The sequence below is a fragment of the Mastigoproctus giganteus genome, chromosome 1 (assembly GCF_048544385.1).
Source record: "Mastigoproctus giganteus isolate SK-2022 chromosome 1, ASM4854438v1, whole genome shotgun sequence".
Taxonomy (NCBI): Eukaryota; Metazoa; Arthropoda; class Arachnida; order Uropygi; family Thelyphonidae; genus Mastigoproctus; species Mastigoproctus giganteus.
The window spans coordinates 220,038,641-220,062,961 of record NC_143575.1 but is presented as its reverse complement, the minus strand read 5'-3'; the positions used below and the strand labels follow the sequence as shown (position 1 = coordinate 220,062,961).

The following is a 24,321-nucleotide window of genomic DNA, read 5'->3' as shown; positions in this document are numbered from 1 at the left end:
AAAAAAAAAAAAAATAAATAAATTTTCAAAATCTGCTTTTCATTCCTACTTTTTAAGCTTTGTAAAAAAAAAAAAAAAATAAAAAAAAAATAAAATAACGTGCAGGTAGGGAAACCTGCTGTACAATATAAAATTTTGGTAGTATACCTGATGCGCAAATCGAGGGATGATTGTATATTTAAAATTTGTCGTGATCGACCGAAATTAAAGCTGCGATCAACTCGTTGGCCACCCCTGGTATAGACCATTCGATGTTTAGTACATGGTTTTAATGCTTTAAAATGGCTGCTAATTTATATGATACGTTTCGTAAAAGCTCAGGAATGCAAGATACACATACCGAACAAAACGTATAACGAACAACACCTTGGATTGGAACTCGTTCATAAACCAAGAGTTGCCTGTATAATATAATTTAATAATGTAATTGAATTTCAGAATTTTCAATTTTTTATAATAATCCCACACTTCCAAATGAGACATGAGCACATGGAATTCAGTTTACAGTATTCTGAACAGATAGGAAATAAGGAACAACTTGGTCACATAATCTAAAGACCACTGTGGTTGAATGGCCATACACGAGGATGCAAAAAAATATTTTTGTATTTTCTAAAAGGTGTATCCTTTGAGTTATACAATTAAGATTTTTCTAGAAATCGTTGCAAAGATGGAAACCAACATCTCAGAAATTGTCCATAGAAAATAGTGTAATACAGTTTAGCTGCATTTTGCATCAGACTATGGGACACTCCCAATACCAGGGATGTACTATTTTGGGTTATAAACAACACAAATGAATTTTTCTGTACTGGAGTTGGGGGGAACCACCGGTGTCGTCAGACAAACACACTTTACTGCAGTATAATTATGGAGAACACTAACTAACTGCTATTAACTACTAACTACAGTTAGTAGCAGCATCTTATAAAAATATAAAAACCATTTGTCAGTCCATGCACATTTTTGTATTATGCTTTAGCAGTTTTTGCCATTCTAATTGTGATTTCATTCTTGAAAAGAATGTCACATGCTGTTGTTTACAAAATTTTTTAACTGAATATATTTAAACTTGTCAAATCTGTAGCCTTATAGGCTGTGTTGGGTATTTACTGCCAACTGTATCTTATTGTGTGCAATAAAGATTATTGCACACAATTATTGCACACCTTTGTATAAACAGTAGTTATCCATTCGTAACATCTACAGTTACGAGTGGATAACTACTGTTTATACAAATGTAATTATCAAATTGAGGAAATATACTGTAGAAGATAATACAATAGCTCAGTGGTCCACACTTTGGAAACTATTGCAGTAGTCAGTTCTGCTCTGTGAGGTATAGAGTTTGCATCTGCTAGTGTCTAGTGTGAAAATTGCATTTTGCCATGAACTGCATTTTTTTTTGTATCTGTTGTTGGACGTGATCCTACATGTGTTATATCTATAACTGTGGTATAACAAGGTATGGTATATTGAGGTTATACTGTATTACCATTTAGAAAAAGAAAAATAAAAAGAAAAAAATTGAAAAAATTATTAGTAAAACATATGTTGGTGGCTGCTAAGCATTACCCACCATATATTGCCAAATATCAAGTGGGATATGTCTATTAGGAAATAGTAGTCTGAAGGCAAGTCAAGAGTAAGGAGCCAGTGCATAAAATCAGCATTAACGATAGCAACAAACAGAGGGGGATATTTCATGGGCATTGTTTGCCTTGTGGCCATCCGATGAGATGAGTCTCAAATAGTTAGCTGTTTTAATTTATTTTTTTTCATAATAATGGTGAAGCATTGTGGTTTTTGTTTCCATTTATAATATTTCACACAGTTTGGCCTTGGTTCCATCAAGGGGTCAATTTGCTGAATTTGTTGTCATTGGCATTTCATCTAAATTTTTTTGGGAATGTATTCTGACCCTAGCCTTTCATCTGTTCTTATCTATTTCAGTTTTCAACTTTGGATCTCTCTCTCTCTCTCTCTCTCTCTCTCTCTCTCTCTCTCTCTCTCTCTCTCTCTTTGAAACTCTCTTTGTATATAGTCTACTGTACTGACTATATACAAAGAGAGTTTAGAGTTAGTTGCTTGATGAATGAATATATGCTTCATGCTAATTCCTTCATTCCTTGCTTCTGAACCAGTTTTTAGTCCCAAGCAAGTAAAGGATAGTATACTGACTTCATTGTTTGCTGTCATTAGTTTAGCAACAGTCTTCCTCTCCAGTGCTGACACTCACTTCTTGGACCGCAGTGTTATACTGGCCCTGTTTAACTAAGCTTGTACTTTCAATGGCACCACCTTGTTCACTTATGCTTTTCTGGCTAACTTTTGTTGCCAATTGGTTGCCAGCTCATTCAGGTGCTGCCCCCAGTCAGGTCCAGGTAATGGCCTCCACAGGGGCAATAAAGTTATTCATTGAGTCGTATGCCGTTGTCCAACTGCATTCCTTCTCTTTGTCCTGAGGTGGTTGCATTTCATCCATGCTAGGCCAATATGTCCTTGTGACCAGTTTGATGCCAGTGACACCGATACTTGGGCAATGTCCCTAATGCCTGTCCTTAAGATATCTCTGATTTGGGTGCTAGTTCATCCATCCAGGCCAATTACACATCATAGATCACCAAAAAATTGAGGAAGAGAATCTTCCATTTGGATGTTAATTTATCTAAGCCAAGCCAATTGCTGCTATTGACCAATACATCAACTACACACTAGTTGGTTTAAACTGTGGGCGTCTGTGTTTAGCAAAGTGCTGCTGAGGGCGTTTACCACCCTTATCACCAGACACCATTGAAATCCAAACCCATCTACCAGTCACTGTGATGGAAACGATGGAAACTAGGTTCGGCCATGCTCGCTTAAATCTCCCAGCAGTAGCAGTTTTCCATATTGTATTGTACTGGGTATTTGTCTAGGCAGCTCCAGAAGTTTCCTTCAAATATACTCCCGGGGGCTCACATCTGGTGAGTATGGGCTTGGCACACCCAGGGTCATGAGCTGGATATCATCATCCTTCTCTTTCTCTTAACATCAATTAATTTGATTCCTTTCTACTTCTGACACTCTCTCTCTCTCAGGGTAACTCAGGAATTTTTTTTCGGCTGGTACAGCATAAGCCTCAGGCTTCCTTGCACCATATGGCTAATAATAATAATAATAATATCATGAGTGTTGTTGCATGCATTGCCTAGCCAGTTGTGGGTATAGTGGAAGTCACCTGGAGGACCCACTAGCTGGTTCATGTCCTTGTCACAAAGAGGCCTTATGGTCCTTGAGGTTGTCACAGACATTCTCTCAGATATGCCAGACATGCTGTACCTGGGGGTCTAAAACGCTGATGGAACTGATATTCGGGTGACACTCAAGTCAAGTGGACCCAATTTCGACGAAGTCCGGACGGTCTGTGACAGCCAAATCCTCTGCTTGCACCTTCACGGTGGTGGGACTGTTAGTAATCCTGGGTATAACTTCCATGCACAAGTACATGGTGGGTGACCACCCAAGTGTGAACCAATGTAAGCAGGGGTCGAGGTGTGGCACCCACACCACATGGAGGTACGCTGCCCCTCTTATGTTACCAGGCAATACTAGGTGGTAGATGACTCTCATCAACCGGTGAAATACCACCACTTTGCTTATTGGAGGCTTGAAGTGGTGGAACCCATGTTTAGTCTCTAGAGCTAAGTTCCAGTCTACCCTTCTCCATCTCTTCCATCATGCAGTATGACTGATGACTTTTGAGGTTATGACGAACGTCGTGGTGAGATCCAATATTTCTTACATTTCGAGGGTACAGCTCTAAAACGGTGTTCGCAGGCCGGCCGCTAGTTAGTACACTGGACCGAACCTATTGGTAACTCTCTAGGAGGATTCCGGATCAGCTAGTTTATAATCTTGCTACCTCTACTCTCCCAGATAGTGACTGGAGGGAGTCCGAGTAGTGTGTATGCGGGGAGCATTGTCGAGGCCACGTTATGTCAAGGATCTGGGTATATTCTTAACATGTGTAAGCCATATACAAAAATTTCATTACTTCATACAGTATGTCCCATCACTTTTTCCTACTATTGAATACACCATGAATTGTCAAACTAATAGAGCAAGCTTATCTGCAAAAAGATCTAAACTTCCCAATTCCTAATTCCTAATTCATTTCACAAATATACGTGGTCTCAATTCGAATCTCAACGATGTCCATTTCCACTTACAGTCTTCCAAACCCCCATGTACTTTTTCTGACAGAATCTCAGTTATCAGTTGATTCAACTACTGCTCATCTGAGATGCCCAAATTATTCGCTGTATGATTCTTTTCGCCTCAAAGGTGGTACTTGTGCATATGTCCGTTCTGATATTCCCTGTCAGAGACTTGGCAATTTGGAATCGCCTCTCTTTGATCTTCTCTGGCTTAAAATCTCTCTGCCTCATTGTGTCAAATTCATCTGTTGTCTCTACTGTTCTCCCAACTCCACTAATCACTTGGAGCTCTTTGACTTCCTCTCTTTGCAACTTGACTTTCTCCAGTCCAACTTTCCTAACAGTGAGGTAATTTTCCTTGGTGATTTTAATGTTCACAACTCCAGCTGGCTTCCGTTTTCTAGTCACACTGACCCAGCAGGTCGAGATGCTGAGGCTTTTGCAATTACTAATAACCTAGCACAGATTGTTCATTTACCTACAAGAATACCGGACAGTCGTAATCATACAGCCAATACGCTTGATCTTTTTCTCACAAACAACCCTTCTAAGTCCTTTAGGCACTTCAGATCACAACTTGGTGATTGTCTTTTCTCCAATGGAACCTTTATCTCTTGGCCATTCCCAACCTCGTGTTGTTTGGCATTACAAGAATGCAAAATGGGATGACCTGCGAGACTTCTTTTCTTCTTTTCCTTGGATGGTTGGATTACTGTTTCAAAACTTCTGATGTCAACGTTTGCTCAGATCGTGTCAGTGAAATTATTCTTGCAGGAATGGAATCCTTTATTCCACAATCCACTTTAAAATCTCGTCCTTTATCTAAACCTTGGTTTTCCAATAAATGTGCTAAGGCTGTTCAAGAGAAGAATGTTGCATATCGTAATTGGCTTGTTTCTAATTCTTCAGTTTCATTTTCTGCGTACACCAAAGCTCACAACAATTGTAAAGCAGTTATTAATCAGTCCAAACTAGAGTTTGAACAGGCTAAAAGTAGAAAACTTGCTTCTTGCCCTAATGGTAGCCGAGCATTTTGGTCTCTTGCCAAAGCTATTGGCCGCAACCTTTGCCCATTTCTGCTCCCACCTCTGTCCAAACCAGATGGTTCTGTTGTCACTTCAGCCAAGGATAAAGCTGACCTACTAGCATCCCATTTTTCTTCCAGCTCATGTATTAATGATCTTGGTAAAATACCTCCCACCATTCCCAACACGCTCCATTCAATGCCTCCTGTGGTCTTCCGTCAAAAGGATATCAGAAGGATTTTGATGAATCTTGATGCTAAGAAAGCTCCAGGTCCTGATGGTATTTCTCCACTTGTTCTCAAAACCTGTGCTCCTGAACTTACTCCTATTCTTTGCTGCCTTTTTTCACTTTCTTATTCCAAAGGTGTTTTTCCTTCTGCTTGGAAATTTGCTCATATCCAGCCAGTTCCTAAAAAGGGTGACAAATCCCTCCCATCCAATTATCGTCCCATTGCAATTACCTGCCAACTCTTAAACTACCTAAAAACCTTCCATCTGATCAACGATTAGTCCCATTTATGGACTAATTCAATGGAAAGGTTGGATGAAACACAAGTGGTTGCTCTTGACATCTCAAAGGCTTTAAATCGTGTTTGGCATAAAGGTCTTCTAAACAAGCTTCCATCTTATGGTTTGCCAACCATAAGATAGAAGCTTGTTTAGAAGACCCTTTTTTTTTAGTGTTATCCTGTTTTCTCTCTGATCGCTCACTGAGCGTGATGGTAGATGGCTCTCTGTCTTCTAACTTCTCCACTAATGCCGGTGTCCCCCAAGGTTCAGTTCTTTCCCCCACTCTTTTCCTCTTGTATATTAATGAAATTCTTCCATTGACTGGAAATCCTATCCATAGTTTTGCCGATGATAGCACATTGCATTCCACTTTCCATTTTGAGAAACCTTGTCCTGCTCAATCAGCGTCAACTTCTCGAAAATCTGCTACCAATTCCTTAAATGCTGATCTTCAGGTAATTCTCCAGTGGGGAAAAGACAACTTAGTTGATTTCAACCCTTCTAAAACTCAGTCTTGTCTTATATCACACGAAAAGGATTCTTCTGCTCCTATGCTTATCTTTAGTGACACTCCGATTTCTAGGCAAAATGATATTAGCATTAGTAGAGGCATATGATGCAAGAAAGCAAGCTTATTCAGCATCAGCGAAAAAAAAAACCACTCCCATTTCACCCCTCCGTTCGTTCGAAATACCTGTCCAGTTGAGCTTTAAATTTGTTTAGGCTATCAACTTCAACAACAAGTGATGGAAGTCGGTTCCACCAACCAACCGCCCGCTGGCCAAAGGCAAATTTCCGCACATCTATCCGACATCCGTCCTTCCTCAATTTGAATTTATGCCCTCTGAGGTGATTACTGTGAGCAAGATGAAGAATCCCATTGGCATTGAGCATGCTCAAACCATTCAAAGCCTTATACATCTCTATCAGATCACCTCGCCGGTGCCTAGTCTCCAGACTCTGTAATTTGCAAAACTTAAGCCTTTCTTCGTAAGAGCAACCCTTTGTTCCATTCACTAATCTTGTTGCCCTTCTCTGTACTCGTTCCAACAGCTCTACATCCTTCTTGAAATGAGGCCTCCAGATCTGTATAAAGTACTCAAGATGTGGCCTAACCATTGCCTTATACAAGGGAATAATCACCTCCTTATCCCTGCTAGAAAAATTCCTGTATATCATTGACAAGACACCATGAGTTACTCTTGCAGCTTGTCTGCACTGCTCAGAGAACTTCATATCTGCCTGCACAATTACCCCCAGGTCCTTTTCATTCTCCACCACTGTCAGCGTAGTACCGCAGAGTTGAGACGTTGCTCTGGGGTTACTGTTTCCCATATGTAGTACTTTACATTTGTCAATGTTAAACTTCATTTGCCACCTCTCAGCCCATCTGTTCAACCTTTCCAGATCCTGTTGCAGCAACATAGCATCAGTAGTGTCCTTAACAACCCTGCCAACCTTTGTATCATCTGCAAACTTGGACATTAAACTTGATATCCCATCATCAATATCATTCATAAACACCGAAAACAACAACGGACCCAACACTGAACCCTGAGGAACTCCACTAATAACATTAGTCCACGTTGAGCAGTGTCCATTGATTACCACTCTCTGTCTTCTGCCACTCAACCATCCCCTTATCCATAGCAGCAATTTGTCTCCAATGCCACACTGTTCCAGTTTGTGCAGTAGTCTTCCATGTGCAACAGTATCAAAAGCCTTTCTAAGATCCAAATATATAATATCAAGGTTATTCCCTGCATCCAGTTCTTTTGTGACTACATCATAGTATCCAATCAAATTGGTCAGGCAAGACCTGCCCTTAACAAAACCATGCTGCGTCTGAGCTATAACTGAATTCTTGTCTAGATGATTCTGCAGTGCTTCTTTAACCAGTGCCTCCATTAATTTACCTGGAACAGAAGTTAAACTAACAGGTCTATAATTACTTGTGTCAGCATTTGATCCTCCTTTGTGAATTGGGGTTACATTTGCACATCTCCAGTCTATGGGTACCTCCCCTGAGTCCAAAGAAGCTCTCATAATTATGGCTAGGGGTTTGCTTACTTACTTTGCTGCCTCCTTTAATATAACTGGATAGATCCCATCCACCCCAGGTGCCTTTTTTATGTTTATCCTCAACAATCTCTCCTCCACTTTCCTCTCAGTTATTACAAAATCATCCAGCTCACTGCCAATGTTTACTTTACCTACATCATTCTCCTTCCTGAATAACTCCTCATGCGTGAATGTAGATGCAAAATACTCGTTTAGATTGTTAGCCACCTGAGCAGGATCCTCAACTGTTGAACCATCAATATCCAGTGGACCAATCTGATTCATCCCTTTCCTTCTTGAGTTTAAATATGTAAAGAACTCTTTTCTGTTTTTCTTTGCATCCTTTGCCAAGGATTTTTCGTAGTCTGCCTTTGCCTGCCTAATCTCCTTTGTGACTTGGTTACAGACCAACTTATATCTACCATAGGCTTCCATGTCACCCATTAATTTGTATGTATCCCATGCATTTTTCTTCTCTGCCACATGTCTCATTAGTTCATCTGACAACCATTTAGGCCTGAACCTTGAACAATATTTCTTAGTTGGTATGTAAAGCCCGGTAGCCTCCAAGATTAGTTCCTTGAATGCTTCCCATTTTGAGTTTGCTGTTGGTAACATCATCAGTTGATATATCTCTTTTGGGGATTACCCGGACTTCTAATCTCTCTTGGCACAAGCACATTACAAATATTGTTTCCTCTGCATCTAAACAACTTGGTTTTCTCTTTCGCTCTCGTCGTTACTTTTCTTCCAAACAGCTGCTCACTCTGTATAAATTGGAAATCCGCCCTGCCATGGAATATTGTTCCCACATCTGGGGTGTTGCCCCCAAAACCTCTCTCAGGCTTCTTGATTCCATTCAGAAGAGGGCAGTTAGGTTGATTAATGATTCATCTCTAACACGGTCTCTCCACTCGCTTTCTCATAGACGTACTGTTTCTGCTGCATGCTTCTTCTACAGATACTTCCATGGGCACTGTTCTTCTGAATTGGCTTCTATAATTCCCGATCTCTCTTTCAAAACAGTCCGAACACGTGCCGCCACCAGCCAACATCCATTTACTGTCCAACTTCAAACCCACAGAACCAACTTTTCATCTTCCTCATTTATTCATTCCACTGCCGTTTTCTGGAACAACCTTCCTTCATACGTATTTCCTGAGAATGACAGTCTACAGAAGTTCAAGTCCAATGTCAACAAATATCTTCTTTCATCTTCTCAACCTCCAACCCAAGCATGGTACTAAGTACTATAGGTTCTAATACCTCTCGTGTTTGGGGTTCACATAAAAAAAAAAAAAAAGGCAGGCCATCTGCTAGTAGAAGGAGTGGAGTCTACTCTGAACCCTGGGCTGTGGAGGCTAGCCTCTGAGAAACTGAGAGGTTGCCTTCTGTCTCCTGAGGTACAGTAGGAAGAGTGACCAAGGAATTGAGAATAGGAGAAAATAGTTTATAAGGGGGGAAAGATAGATACTACCCTTGGATAAGCCTGGATGGGTCAGCACAGGATAGCTACAAGGTTATGGTGAGTTAAAGAAAGTTTCAGCAGTTAGGGACCCTAAAAATAATCACATTACATTCTGGGGAGAACTCATCAGCAATCTCACTCTTAGTGAAGCTAGAGATCAGCAGAGAGAGGGCCAGGGATAATGGATAATGTTCAGGAATGAGAAGAAAGATGGGGGAAAATAGGCCAGCCTCAGAAACTGGAAGTCACTGGTAAAGTCATTTATACAAAACTTCAGCACCCAGCATCCAGACCTTTCCCCACCTAACCACTAGAGTGAGAATGGCTTTATCACACCTAAGTTGCAACTTCAGTGATTGAGGTCAGCCATTGCTGGAGCTTGAGAGACAAAGAAACACATTCATTCAGAAAGGTACTCAGATGGATCAGCCCTATCTGATCTGGACAGATTACAGCATGGGCTTCAGCTGTAGTTCTGCCTAAATATGCAGTAGAGCTTTCCTACACTGCAGCGCACAAGAGCAGGTGCTTTTGTTCCCACCAACATGTTTCCATCATTTACCCAGGCTATGCCTGCATCCAACAAATAACATTAGATTGGATATACCTCACTCCTTCTGCTGTTCAGCATTATATAGGCTCCTTGCATTGCTCTTGTGTGAAATTGTAGCATCCAATATATATATGCTTCATTCTACGTGACAACTACCATGTCTGGTTTTAACAAACCTTCACAAGTTCTAATGTGGGCTCCTTGATTACAGCATATTTTGCAGGTAAGCCAAGTAGTGAGCCACTTTCAATTTTGTTGTATCTACAAACAAAGGGACAAAGGTGTGTCTGTGATTACATATCAGATAAGTGCTAGGAACTGGTGCTCATTTGATATGTAAGCTTTAGAAAGAACTGGCTTGCCCATAGCCCTCTTGATCATGGAGTTGTGGAGGCTAGCTTTCATAAAGAGCATGAAGGCTAGCCTGCACATCTGCCTTCATGTTCAGCTATTTTCCATAAAATCATTGTTGATTTTGGCATGTGCTTCAATGTGCTTTCAGGCCACACCTAGAGTACTGTATACAGGTCTGGAGGCCTCATTTCAAGAAGGATGTAGAGCTGCTGGAACGAGTACAGAGAAGGGCAACAAGATTAGTGAATGGAACAAAGGGGTGCTCTTACGAAGAAAGGCTTAAGTTTTGCAAATTACAGTGTCTGGAGACTAGGCACCAGCGAGGTGATCTGATAGAGGTGTATAAGGCCTTGAATGGTTTGAGCATGCTCAATGCTGATGGGATTCTTCCTCTCGCTCAGAATAATCACCTGAGAGGGCATAAATTCAAATTGAGGAAAGACAGATGTAGGATAGACATGCGGAAATTTGCCTTTAGCCAGCGGGTGGTTTTTTTTTTTTTTTTTTTTTTTTTTTTTGGCTGATGCTGCATAAGCTTGCTTTCTTGCATCAAATGCCTCTGCTAATGCTAATGTCCTTGAGCTGCATGGTTCCTGTAGCTAATATTGGCTCATCCTGCACCATCCTCTCCTTTGCCTTCCACTGGGAAGTGACAGTACACTCTGAAATGTTCACTCCCAATCTAGCAGATACTTCTCTGCTCTGATATCAGATTCTGATCATTCTTTATTACAGTACAACATATTGCATTACTACTGTAATAATGCAGTTTTTGTGTAGGCATCCATACCAAAAACCACATTATTACAGTAGCAGTTGTTGCCAGCTGGTTTCCTTAGGTCTTCCTTAGCTTTGGAAGAGTGTAGGTAGCTGTGTACCACTTCATGATGGAGTCAAAGCCTTGTCTGTACTCTCTGCCAGATCAGCTGGTCATTCTAATGCAAGATTGACATAATGTAGATAATGTTGCCTGCATATTTCTTTAACAAGAAAAGCTTCTACTAGAGGTTTCAGAAGTCCAAATAATAGCCATTGCAAACGTACCTCCAGGCCTCTTGATTCTTATGGCTGTAGTCTGGTTGATGCATATGACATTACCGAGTTCTCATTGAGCCCATCCATATGCTTGGTTATTATACAACCATCAGAATGAATGAACAAGAATTCTACAATATTTCATTAGGTTCTGCTATAGTTCTCTCATCTCAAGAAAGAAGTTTGGAGCTAGGAGCTCCAAACTCAGACTTAGTTCTCAAGACTGGGTCATCCACATAGGCCAGGGAATTTAAGTGCTCATTCTTGATTTGCACTCCCATACTTTCTGGGATACTCTACACAAATTCATCAATGGTACAGTTGGAGAGGAGAGGGCAGCAATATTTGACTTTGCATTTCTATTGAATGCTAGTCACTCTTACTTTGTGTTCCTTGAAGATGATTTCACAACTTCAAGTAACACAGAGTAAGAGTGACTTTCAGTATAGAGGTCTGTCAGATGTCGTGGCAGCATCTCTGAATATTATATTTTCTAGTGTGTGAGAACAGTGTGTTCTCTGCTCAGCTGTTAATGTTAAACATGAACTGTCATTTTTCTACCCATGTGCTTAATTTATATAAGCCTTTCTGGAGTAGCATACCCTGAATACTGTCGCTGACCACTCTACCTACCTTTGTTATTAGCAAATTTAGAAATTAAACTTGATATGCATACATCAGTATCATAATATTTATCATCATAATAAAATAATATTTATCCTTGATAAATATTAAAAACAGTAAGAACCCAACACATGACTCTTTAGGGTTCCTCTCATAACATTAGGCTATGAAGAGCAGTGGCCATTGATAACCGCTCACCAGCAGTAACATGCCCCTAATACTACACTGCTGCAGTTTATACAGTATTCATTCATGTGGAACAGTATTGAAAGCTTTACTGAAATCTAAGTATATGATATCAAAATAATTTTTTGCATCCAGTGCTTTTTCTACCTCAAGTGGCTTAAACAGTTTGGTCAGATAAGACTTCCTGTTAACAAATCCATGCTGTGATTTGCATATAAACTGAGTTTATGTCAAGATGATCTGGCATTACTTTTTTTTAACCATCATTGACTCCATTATTTTCTCTGGCACAGAAGTCAAGCTTATGGTAATTGCTACTTTTCCCTTTGATCTCTTTTGTGAATGTGTTCTTCTTAGCATTGCATGAAACATGCTGAAAGGAGTGAATATGTGTCTACATGTGAGGTGGACACTTCCAGCACATTCTGTAACATTTTCATTTAAATTCTGTATTTATTTTTAGTAAAATTTTGTTGTATTGAAACTGATGTTGCATTTTAATTGAATAACCCTGTAATATACAAATTATCGTTTACAGATTTAAGCCATAATATGTAAGTCTTAAAATTAAAAAAAGGAGCATATGGAATAAAGTGAGAGCCCTTATCAAACAGGGTTGTTGATTTTACCTAACTTAAATTATTTAATGTGAATAAAATGCATGCATGTAATTTTCATTTCAGTTAACTTTCCGCACAGTGAATTCATCTTGTTCAGCTTATGCCTGTTTCAACTTTTCCCTTCAGTTTTTTGTTGCGTATACTTTCAGTAATGAAGTTACTTGCAAAGTACCATTAAAGGTAAGATGCATCATAGTGTTATCTCCATTTTGATAAATGTATTATTACTGTAAAATCTCAAATTGTTGCTGCAATTTAAGCTAAGGAACATACACAGTTGAAAATACCTCTTCACCACTGATCAAGAATTAAGTATACTGACTTCATTGTTTCATTAAACATCTATAAATGAATAACTCATAAAACTAACGAACACCATGAACATGCATGTGTCATGAAAGAATAATTGGCTCAAAAAGCATAGACATTCTACTCTTGAATAAACGTTCTATCCTTACACAAGGATTAATAAGGATTGTGATCCCTGTCACTGTTTTACAGCTGTCACACAAAGCCTTCATGTTGCTGTCAAGATTATTTAGGTCAGTAGGCAATAAATCCCATTGCTCTTTGTTGGTAGATGGTAGTTCATGTGGGATCCTTAAGGGAGATTGGTGATTGCAGTTCTTCTCTTCAAAGTACATTCTGTCTTGTTGTTGACATCTGAGAACTGATCTACTACACTTTCTGGATATCATTGCTCTTCAGAAATTCATATACTAGCTGAACCCTGTGAGGAACATGTTATCATCAAGAAATTTAAGTTTCTGACTTTGAAGGCATGGAGTGGCATGTGGCCATTAACAGTAATGCATCTCCCACACCATTATTTCTCCATCACTAAAATTGTCCTTTTCCCATATGTTGGAGTGCTGATATAATATTGTGCACTATCTTCTCTTCAGATGTAACTTCACCATATTATTTTTTACCAGTTTAAGCTCTATAGCAATTTTTGAAGTTTAGGCAGCTGTGGCTGTTTGGAGTTGAACACTTGTTTGTGTGAATTTCTTCCATTATGTTCAGGTCCGAAGTTGATCTTGGTGTGCCCCACATGTCGTGAAACATCCTGACACATTGATAATTAGAGATTTATGAAATATAAGAAAATGCAATACTGATTGTAAATTCTCAGTGCTAAATTGTTCTATGCTTTGAACAGGTTTTGTACTAGAAAAATTAACATTAGAATTTTATTTTTGTTTCTTTTAGTTTAGCAAATGTAGAAACAACTTTTTTCATATGTTTTATTTCATTTACATGGTCAGTAGCCCTACAAGTCTTTCTTGTATGGAGGAATGAATGTTCTAGAGCTGTAGCCTGTTAATCTATGTATAATTACTAGGTGCTATTACAGTTTCATGATTGTGAATTGTTATTGTATGTTATCTGACCATTTCTACTAATGGTAATTCCTACTTATATGCACAAAATTATAAGGTAGAATGTAAAGGATGTTGCAAACCAAATATTGGTGGTAATTTTCAAGTCTTGTTAAGCAAAGTATATTTATAGTTTCAAGAGCAAGAGCTGGAACTTTTGTAAATGGTGTAACCCTACACATTGGAAAATAGAGATAAAGTTAGAAAATAAAGGTTTTCCATTTACTTGCTAACAGATAATTCTGTGATGTGAATAAATTATGTATCACTGTACTCTGTCTCACTTGAAATGTATTTGTACTTATAGTTTTGAAACTACCAACCTACTGGATCTCCCATTGTGGTATGTAGTGATTCTCAAACCATAGTGCATAGACCACCAATGGTACATTAATTAATTATAACAATGCAATTAAAAATGTGACCATCCATATTAGTGCATCTTGGATGCACTTTAAAAAGGTCACACCATGACAAAAGTTAGAAAATTGCTGCATATGGTATAAAAATATGTTATATGCCATTCACATAGTTTCAAATAACAAGGAAATTTTCATTTAATAATTAGGATATAATGGGATTGAAGGATTAAGGTTTTGTTGTACCACTTAAGACAGATGGGACTGGAACACTGTTTTACAAATTAAGAAAAAAACCATTTCACACATCCATTCCCTCTAAAAGTTTGTCCAGTCCCTCCTTGAATTTATTTAAGCTATCAACTTCCACAACGACAGATGGAAGTTTGTTCCAGCAATCAACTACCCACTGGCTAAAGGCAAATTTCTGCACATCTATTCTACAACTCTTTTCTCAGTTTGAATCTATTACCCCTCAGGTTCTTAATTTGAGCAAGAGGAAAAATCCCATCAGCATTGAACTTGCTCAACCCATTAAAGGTCTTATACACCTCAATCAGATCACCTCGCATGTGTCTAGTCTCCAGGCACCGCAATTTGCAGAACTTAAGCCTATCTTGGTAAGAGCACTCCTTTGTTCCCCTCACCAATCTTGTTGCCCTTCTTAGTTAATAGTATTGTTAATGGTATTGTTCCGCTTGCTGAGACTACACACATGAGGGGGCATAAATTCAACTCGAGAAAGAGTGCTTGCAAGATAGATGTGCAGAAGTTTGCCTTCAGCCAGCTGGTGGTTGATTGTTGGAACAGGCTTCCATCTGTTATTGTGGAAGTGGATGGGTGGAATAAATTCAAGGGAGAACTAGACAAATTCTTGGAGAGTACAGATGGGGGAACTTTTTTTATTTTTTTTATTGGCTGATGCTATATAAGCTTGCTTTCTTGCATCATTTGCTATCACTACTATGACTAAATCAGTCAGAATCAATCTATTCTGACTATAAAGACCACATACTCTATGCCATTCCTTTACCAAAAAGACTTGAGTTCTGTATGTCTTAGCATCTGGTAACTAAACACCTGTGAGGAGGTCTGATTGAAATGTTTAAGCTTTAAATGAAGTGAGTAAACTAAATGCAATGGCGTCCTTACTTTTTCTCAGACAACACACACACAATGGGACATAAATTTAAATCGGAAAAGGATGGTTGAAGAATAGATGTGCAAAGATTTGCTTTCAGGTGGAAAGTAATTGATTGTTGGAACAAACTTCTATCTGGTGTCATGTAAGCGAGTAGTTTGAATTAGACAGATTATTAGACAGGATGAACAGATGCAATGGGTAGTGTTTTTTTTTTTTTTGCTAATGCTGTATATAAGCTTGCTTCCTTGCCTCACTTTGCCACTGCTAATACTAGTGCTATTACATTCAGTATTGAGGTTGTCTTGACAGATTGGAGAACAGAACTTGATATTTGATTCTGTTGTTCTATTTAGTGACTACTACAGAACAGTAGAATCAAATTCTATTGTTCTGTAGAAGTCTCTTGGTATGTTTTATGAAGGTTGCTGTATATTTAACTTAAGGGTAGAACTGTAAATAATTTGAGATTTAAATTAATTATACAGTGGAATCTCGTTAAGACAAAGTTCAAGGGACCTAAATTTTCACATTTTGTAATAACGAGGTCTGTAGTAACAAGGTCCCCCAAAAGTGTCAAAATTTTTCCGTTTTTTTTTTTTTTTTGTACATACTGTATATCTAAGAATAATAATAAATAATAATAATATCAAAAATAAATTAATAAAATAAAATAATAAAAATAAAAACAAAAGCCTTGTCTAAAAATACAGTAATAGGAATAACATATTTTTTAAAGATTTTATTTTATCCTGAAAACGGCCTCTGAGGTTGGGCAAATTCATATTTAGCATTAAATCAGCTCACACACCAACCATAAGAATAAGTATTTACTGTAACTAAAATATTTACATATTAAAATAAAATAAATATTTACAAAAACTGCTATTATATTAAATTAAATTATATACATGTAAAAAACATTAAAACTGTGATAAAATCCTTGAGATAAAATACACTAAAATAAACCGGATTAAAAGTGATAAAAATGATAAAAATCTCTGGAGCTTTCGGAAGCATTGGCTTCCTTCCTCAGCAGTAACAAAACTTCCTGTAGCACGTCCATATATAACAGGCTCACGGTACTTATACACGTGGTGCAGTCGGCGCATGGTCTGAACTGGAAGCGGAAATAGCTCGGGAACGTGTTAAGCAAAACCGTTCATCCGTACTTAGGATGATAGCTTCAAACAGAGGATGCATACACATACCTCTGTCCCTATTCATAATATTGTGGTCGGATGAACAGATTCATAGGCTCTCGAGCCATTTACGGTTCCAGAACCCATGCGCTCGATCCACGATAACCGCATCCTCTGGGGAGATTTGATGCTGCTTCTCCAAAAATGTTCAGCCACAGCAGACTTATTGTAATCAGCGGTTTTTATAGCATTTGCATGCTCCAGTAAATATTTCCATGTTACAGTAAATACTTATTCTTATGGTTGGTGTGTGAGCTGATTTAATGCTAAATAGATTTTATTTTATTTGTGAGATAAACTAAGAGAAAAGCAATATTAACGGAAATTAAAATATTGTACAGTATATATTTTGATATACACAATATTTTAGTTTCACAGTAAAAAGAATTACAATCTTAAAATAAAAGAGGAGACATACAAACCATTAACTTTTTAATAAATTAATCTAATTTAAAGAAAGAATCCAATGTTGTTTGCACAGTTTTTGTCCTATATGCATTTTTAACTACAGCACAGATGTTATCAAATGCAATAGTTGTTTCTTTGTCAACGTTACTGCAGGCCAACACATTCTCTATTATGTTCAATGCATTTTGGTCATCTTTTTTAGATGGCAGTGTGTGTGTGTGTGTGTGTGTGTGCGCTTCTTCACTTTCACTTTTGCTGGTAACAAAAACATCATCATTTTGTTTGGTACACAGCAGCTCTTCTGGTGTTGGCATTGCAGTGGTAACAACTTCATCATCCGCCTTCACAAACTCTTCAAATTCGCCAACAAAATCCATATGCTCCTTCAAATTCCTCCATTCCTCACTATTGCTATCACATTCGTCTACTGGACCATGTTTTTCAATGATGTTCTCTCCAAATGATGAATATCATCTCTCCAAATGATGAATATCATCTCTCCAGATGATGTTCTCACCACTCTTTCTGAAGAAATTGATTATTACACTTGATGTAATACTTTCCCAAGCAATAACAAGATTACGGAGAGCATCCAAGACATTCCAATTTGGCTGCAAATTGTTCCCTCCTTCTATGTTGCGGATCAAGTACCTTATCAAGCAGGCTCTATATGCGCTTTTGAGGTTATAAATAATGCCTTGATCCAGTGGTCGCATTAAACTGGTGGTATTGGGGGGTAAAAACAACAGCCGTATATTTGTCAACTTAAGTGTCTCGGAAGAATGTGCTGCACAATGGCCTAGAATCATCAAAATGTTCCTTTTTTTTGAAGCCATTCTTCTGTCCAATTTTGATAACCAAGATTGAAAAATTTTGACCATAAGCCAAGCACTTCTATTGGCCTCATAATCACAGGGAAGTTGGTTAATTGCTTTAAAACATCTTGTCTTGGAAAACTTACCAATCACAAGTGAGCATAGTTTTGTACTGCCATCTGAATTGCTGCATAACAGAACAGTGAGTCTTTGTTTACTTAATTTTTTACCATGACAAGACTCTCCTCGAACAGCAAATGTTTTGTTTGGCAGCAAATTATAAAATAAACCTGTCTCGTCAAGATTAAAAATATCCTTTGCCTCATATTTTTCAAGGATAGACTGTACAGAACACAACCAGTCTGTAGCCTTTTCTTTGTCAACTAATCCAGATTAACAACAAACATTTCACGAAACCAAGTTTTTCCTTCTTTAAATCTTTGGAGCCAGCCACTGGTGCATTTGAAGTTGCTAATCCCATGTTGCTGAGCTAGATAATTTGCCTTTTCTTGCAAAATTGGACCTGATTTGGCACATTAGATGCATGCATCTGTTGGTACCATTTGAAAAGTTTTGTTTCAGGCTCCTCGTGTTTTGCACCATGAATTAGTTTCCTGTTTTTCATCGCTGCTCCAGTGTCATGCACTTCTTCAAGTCTTTTTCAGTTTTTCAGTATTGTAGATAAAGTAGGTAAAGGGATGTTGTATTCCTTTGCAATGTCCGTTTTGCTTATTTCCATCCTATCAGCCTCTTGTATAATCTTTAGTTTAATTTCCAGGCTTAATTCTGTCCGTCTACGTTTTGTCACCATAACACTGCTAGATAAGATTTAATATAAACAAATTTTAAATTAATTTGTTTCTGTGCAGAGCAAGGGAGTGCATGTAAAAACAACTTAGAAAAACTTTTTATTCTTTTGTTAATTTAACAACTTCAGAAAGATGTTTTTCAGAGTGCACTTAACATTATAGCTACCATAAACTGCTTTTGTTTACACAAAACTAATTTCTAACAAGTCAGTGCCATCCTTCGGGAAGTAGAGAGCCAGGTGGCTGGTGGCAATAATCGGATCGCTCTGCCAAGATTTGTATTAAACATACAAAACAACAATGTTCATTTCTCACGGGGTGAAAAGAACTTTGTAATACATATTAACCGAATTTTGTAATAAACAAATATATTAATATAGAAAAGCCTATCCTTTCTCAGGGGAATGGTATGTGCTTCATATAAACGAGTGCTTTGTATAAAGTGAATATGTATAAACGAGATTTAATTGTTGCTTGAAACATACCAAAAAATATAATATTGTAATCATTTATTAACCACCTTGTTAAACAATTACACCATAACATTCAGTTTATATAAACTCTAAAAGGAAGGGGATGAATCTGATTGGTCCCCTTGATATCGATGGTTCGACTGTTGATGATCCTGCTCGGATAGCAAACAAACTGAATGAGTATTTTGCATCTACATTCACACATGAGGAGTTATTAAGGTTTGAAAATGGCAGAAGGTTATCAAATTGTAGCAGGGTGCTTAATGATTTTGTAATAACTGAGAGCAAAGTGGAGGAGATATTGTTGAAGTTAAACATAAGAAAGGCATTCTTGGGGTGGATGGGATCTATCCAGTTATATTAAAGGAGGCGGCAAAGGAAGTAAGCAAACCCTTAGCCATAATTATGAGAGGATCCTTGGACTCAGGGGAGGTCCCCACGGACTGGAGATGTGCAAATTTATCCCCAATTCACAAAGGGGGATCTAAGGGTGACACGAGTAATTACAGACCAGCTAGTTTAATTTCTGTTCCGGGTAAAATAATGGAGTCACTGGTTAAAGATGCATTGCAGGATCATCTAGACAAGACTGCAACAATAATTCAGACACAGCATGGTTTTGTTAAGGGAAAGTCCAGTTACAAAGGAACTGGATGCAAAATATAATTTTGATATTATATACTTGGATTTCAGGAAAGCTTTTGACACTGTTACGCATGGAAGACTACTGTACAAATTGGAGCAGAATGGTATTAAGGGTAAGTTGCTACAATGGATAAAAGGATGGTTGAGTGGGAGAAGACAGAGGGCAGTAATCAATGGGTGCTGCTCTTCGTGGATTAATGTTATAAGTGGAGTCCCACAGGGTTCAGTTGGGTCCACTGTTGTTTTGTATATTTATTAATGATATTGATGAAGGTATATCAGGCTTAGTGTCGAAGTTTGCAGATGATACAAAGGTTGGCAGGATTGTTAATGACAGTAATGGCAGTGTGCTACTGCAACAGGATCTAGAAAATTTGGGCAGATGGGCTGAGAAGTGGCAACTGAAGTTTAACCTTGACAAATGCAAAGTACTGCATATGGGTAGAAGTAACCCCAAAGAAACGTACCAACTGTGTGGTACTACACTTAAGGTGGTAGAAAATGAAAAAGACCTGGGAGTAATTGTGCAGTCAGATATGAAGTTTTCTGAGCAATGCAGACAAGCTGCCATGGCAGGTCATGGGGTTTTGTCAATGATATATAGGAATTTTGCTAGCAGGGAAAAGGAGGTGAAATATCCCTCTGTATAAGGCAATGGTCAGGCCACACACTTGAGTACTGCATACAGGTCTAGAAGCCTCATTTTAGGAAGGATGTAGATTTGCTTGAGCATGTACAGAGAAGGGCAACAAGATTGGTGAGGGGAATGAAGAGATCCTCTTACCAAGGGAGGCTTAAGTTCTGCAAATTGCAGTGGCTGGAGACTAGGCACCTGCGAGGTGATCTGATTGAGTTGTATAAGGCCTTGAATGGGTTGAGCACGCTGAATTCTGATGGGATCCTTCCACTTGTTCAGATTACGAACCTAAGGGGGCATAAATTCAAATTAAGGAAAGACAGATGTAGAATAGATGTGCGGAATCTGTCTTTGTGGAAATTGATTGGTTAAATTAATTTAAGGAGGAACTGGACAAACATTTAGAGGGAATGGTTGTGGGATGCTGATGCTGCATGCTGCATAAGCTCATACACTTGCTTTCTTGCATCACATGCCACTACTACTACTACTATATTGTAATTTCAAAGATTTATATAAACTGATATACAAAATGATTAAATTTAAATTTAAATTATTAAAATTAAATGGCAACCAATCACCTCAGAGGTGGCCTAATTGAGGTTTATAAGGCTCTGAGATTGATTACTAAAATGAATGAAGGTGGAATTTTCATTGTTATAAACATTTCCAGAACTAGGGTCCATGAATTCAAATTACAAGGGTTGAGGTTTAGATTAGATTGTAGGAAGTTTTCTCTTAGCCAGTGAGTCATTGATTGCTGGAACAAATTGCTCTCGCAGGTAGTTGAGGCTGACACCAAGTAGAAAAATGGCAAGTAGATTAGAAAATACAGATTATATGCTTCTCTCCTCATATAAGTAACTATCTAGTTGATTTGAATAAATTCATTGAATAACTGAATAGTTAACCTTTGAAGTATATAATCAGTATATATTTGAAGCATATAATCTATTATTTTCTTATCTACTTGGTGTTTTTTTTTTTTTTTTTGTATTTTTTTACCCAAAAGCCTGTGGCTTCCTTGCAATGTATGGCAAGTACTATTGCTACTACTATTACTAAATGAAAAGGAAAAACTTACATGTTAGTATATTTAGAAAATGCAGAATTGTTGATTTATATGCCACAAATTGAATGATTTAAGTTATTTTAAAATAATTTTTGGAAAGAAAGGTTCTGTTATCACTCTGCAACTCGTGCTTTACATGAGAACAAAATGGCTGTCAATACTCGAAGTGTAGGAGTGCAAGTGATTGTTTTTGTAATGATCATGTTTGCTCAAAAAAAGAACTTTTGACAATTGTTTGTGGGAAACAAATGCAAGCAAAGCATTCCTTTTGGCTTTAGAGAAAAAGTAGAGAAGTGATCTTCTTAGAGCTAGAAAAGGGATAGTGTTTTCCTTAGAGGGAAGAAAAATGAATTTTTTTAGCAGAATTAAATTGCATGCCTTAATTTGTGGCATTACAATATTAAATTTTTGTGTAATATTGTAGCTTATGAAATGAAACAGGATAAGAATCTTTATGATAGGAATGTGTAATGGATATATGTGGTCATTTCTGTGAATTAAATTTTTACACTTAAACTAGTTTAGGGAATTGTTAAATGTGAAGATTTTCCTTCATGCTATGATGAAGATATGACAATATTCACTCTTTGCTGAAATCAAATCAACCAAAGTTAAGGCTGACATAAAACTAAATACATACAAGGCCAGTAAAATGAAGATTATGTTACAGAAAGTAAGGTTGTTGGTTGCTTTTGCATAAGCAAAATGAAGTTGATGAAGATAATTGGTAAGCCAACTTAGTGTTATGAGTCTCTCAAGTACAGTTACTAGAAAATTTGCAATTGCAGAAATAATTTTGGAAACTAAACTATTAAGATTGCGAAAAAATAAGGAATATTGGTCATATTTTCAGGAAAATTTAATGTTCATGTTTAATTTCTTAAAATATGACTACTCTCTCTCTCTGACAAGTTTAATAGCTTAGTCAATATTGAATACATATTGATATAGGGTGAAATCTATAGTTAATTTTTCTTAATTGTAGTGTTGTGGGCTCTCTGGTAGGTTTTGGTTGGAGGATTGTAAATTGCTGGTTTCCTGGCATGAAGTCTCCTGGACACTGTATATCCTGATACAGTTTGATCTCCAGCTGATGAAAGCTCGACTGCAGGTTGAAATGCAGACATATTTTTGTTACCTTTAGCTGTTAAGGCCAAATATTGTAGCTCATGGATGTCCTTTAGCTTCTACTTGGAAATTTTATCATGGCTAATCAGTTCTTTTAAAGGGTGGGAGATCTTTTCCAGCCAATTATTGCCCTGTTGAACTTATCTCTACTCTTTACAAAGTAATGGGGAAATCCATAAACTGCCAAATTGGAATAAAAAGTATAAAATTTAATAAAATATTGATCTGCTTTTAATAAAAAAAAACTTTGATACTGTTGCACATAAGACTTCTATACAGATTGGAGCAGTGTGGCATTAAGGGCAAATTACTGCTATTGATAGAGGGTTGGTTGAATGGGAGAAGACAGATAGTTATCAGTGAGCATTGCTCTTCTTGGACAAATGTTATTAGTGGAAAATTATTCCCTGTTCAGTGCTGGGCACATCATTGTTTTCAATATTTATTACTGATATTGATGAAGGCATATCAGGCCTTGTGTCTAAGTTTCAGTTGATATGAAAGTTGGCAGGGTAGTTAATGACAGTTAACAGGGTATGCTACTGCAAAACATAGATAATTTAGGCAGATGGGCTGCAAAATTGCAATTGAAATTTAACATTGATGAATGAAAGTCACTTCATATGGGGAGTAGTAAACCCAGATTAACATAGCAACTGTGTGGTGTCATACTCTCAGGGTAGTGTAGAATGAAAAAGAGATGTATAATTGTGCAGTCAGATATGAAGTTTTGTGAGCACTGTAGACAGGCTGCCAGGACAGCCCATGGGTTTTGTTAATGATATGTGTTGCTAAAAGGGGTCTACTGCTACTGTGCTCACCTTCGGTGACACTGAGATTAGCATTAGCATTAGTAGAGGCATTTGATGCAAGAAAGCAAGCTTATGCAGCATCAGCCAAAAAAAAACAAAAAAAAACCACTTCCACTTCACCCCTCTGTTCGTTCAAAATACCTGTCCAGCTGAGCCTTAAACTTATTTAGGCTATCAACTTCCACCACAAGGGATGGAAGTCTGTTCCACCAACCAACCACCCGCTGGCTAAAGGCAAATTTCCGCACGTCTATCCTACATCTGTCTTTCCTCAATTTGAATTTATGCCCTCTCAGGTGATTTTTCTGAGCTAGAGGAAGAATCCCATCAGCATTGAGCATGCTTAAACCATTCAAGGCTTTATACACCTCTATCAGATCACCTCGCTGGTGCCTAGTCTCCAGACACTGTAACTTGCAAAACTTAAGCCTTTCTTCGTAAGAGCACCCCTTTGTTCCATTCACTAATCTTGTTGCCCTTCTCTGTACTCATTACAGCAGCTCTACATCCTTCTTGAAATGAGGCCTCCAGACCTGTATACAGTACTCTAGGTGTGGCCTGACCATTGCCTTATACAAGGGAATAATCACCTCCTTATCCCTGCTAGAAAAATTCCTATATATCATTGACAATACACCATGAGCTACTCTTGCAGCCCGTCTGCACTGCTCAGGGAACTTCATATCTGCCTGCACAACCACCCCCAGGTCCCTTTCATTCTCTACCACTGTCAGTGTAGTACCACAGAGTTGATACGTTGCTCTGGGGTTGCTGTTTCCCATGTGTAGTACTTTACATTTGTC

General features: G+C 38.0%; 1 protein-coding gene across 1 annotated transcript in view; it reads left to right on the top strand.

Moving 5' to 3' along the window:
• Rad9 (cell cycle checkpoint control protein Rad9) overlaps positions 1-24,321 on the top strand; it is a 237,637-nt gene that overhangs the window by 50,446 nt on the left and 162,870 nt on the right. The window contains exon 4 of the mRNA XM_090384423.1: positions 12,699-12,815. Coding sequence (XP_090240549.1) covers positions 12,699-12,815 — 117 coding nt within the window. The remainder of the gene's footprint in view (positions 1-12,698; positions 12,816-24,321) is intronic.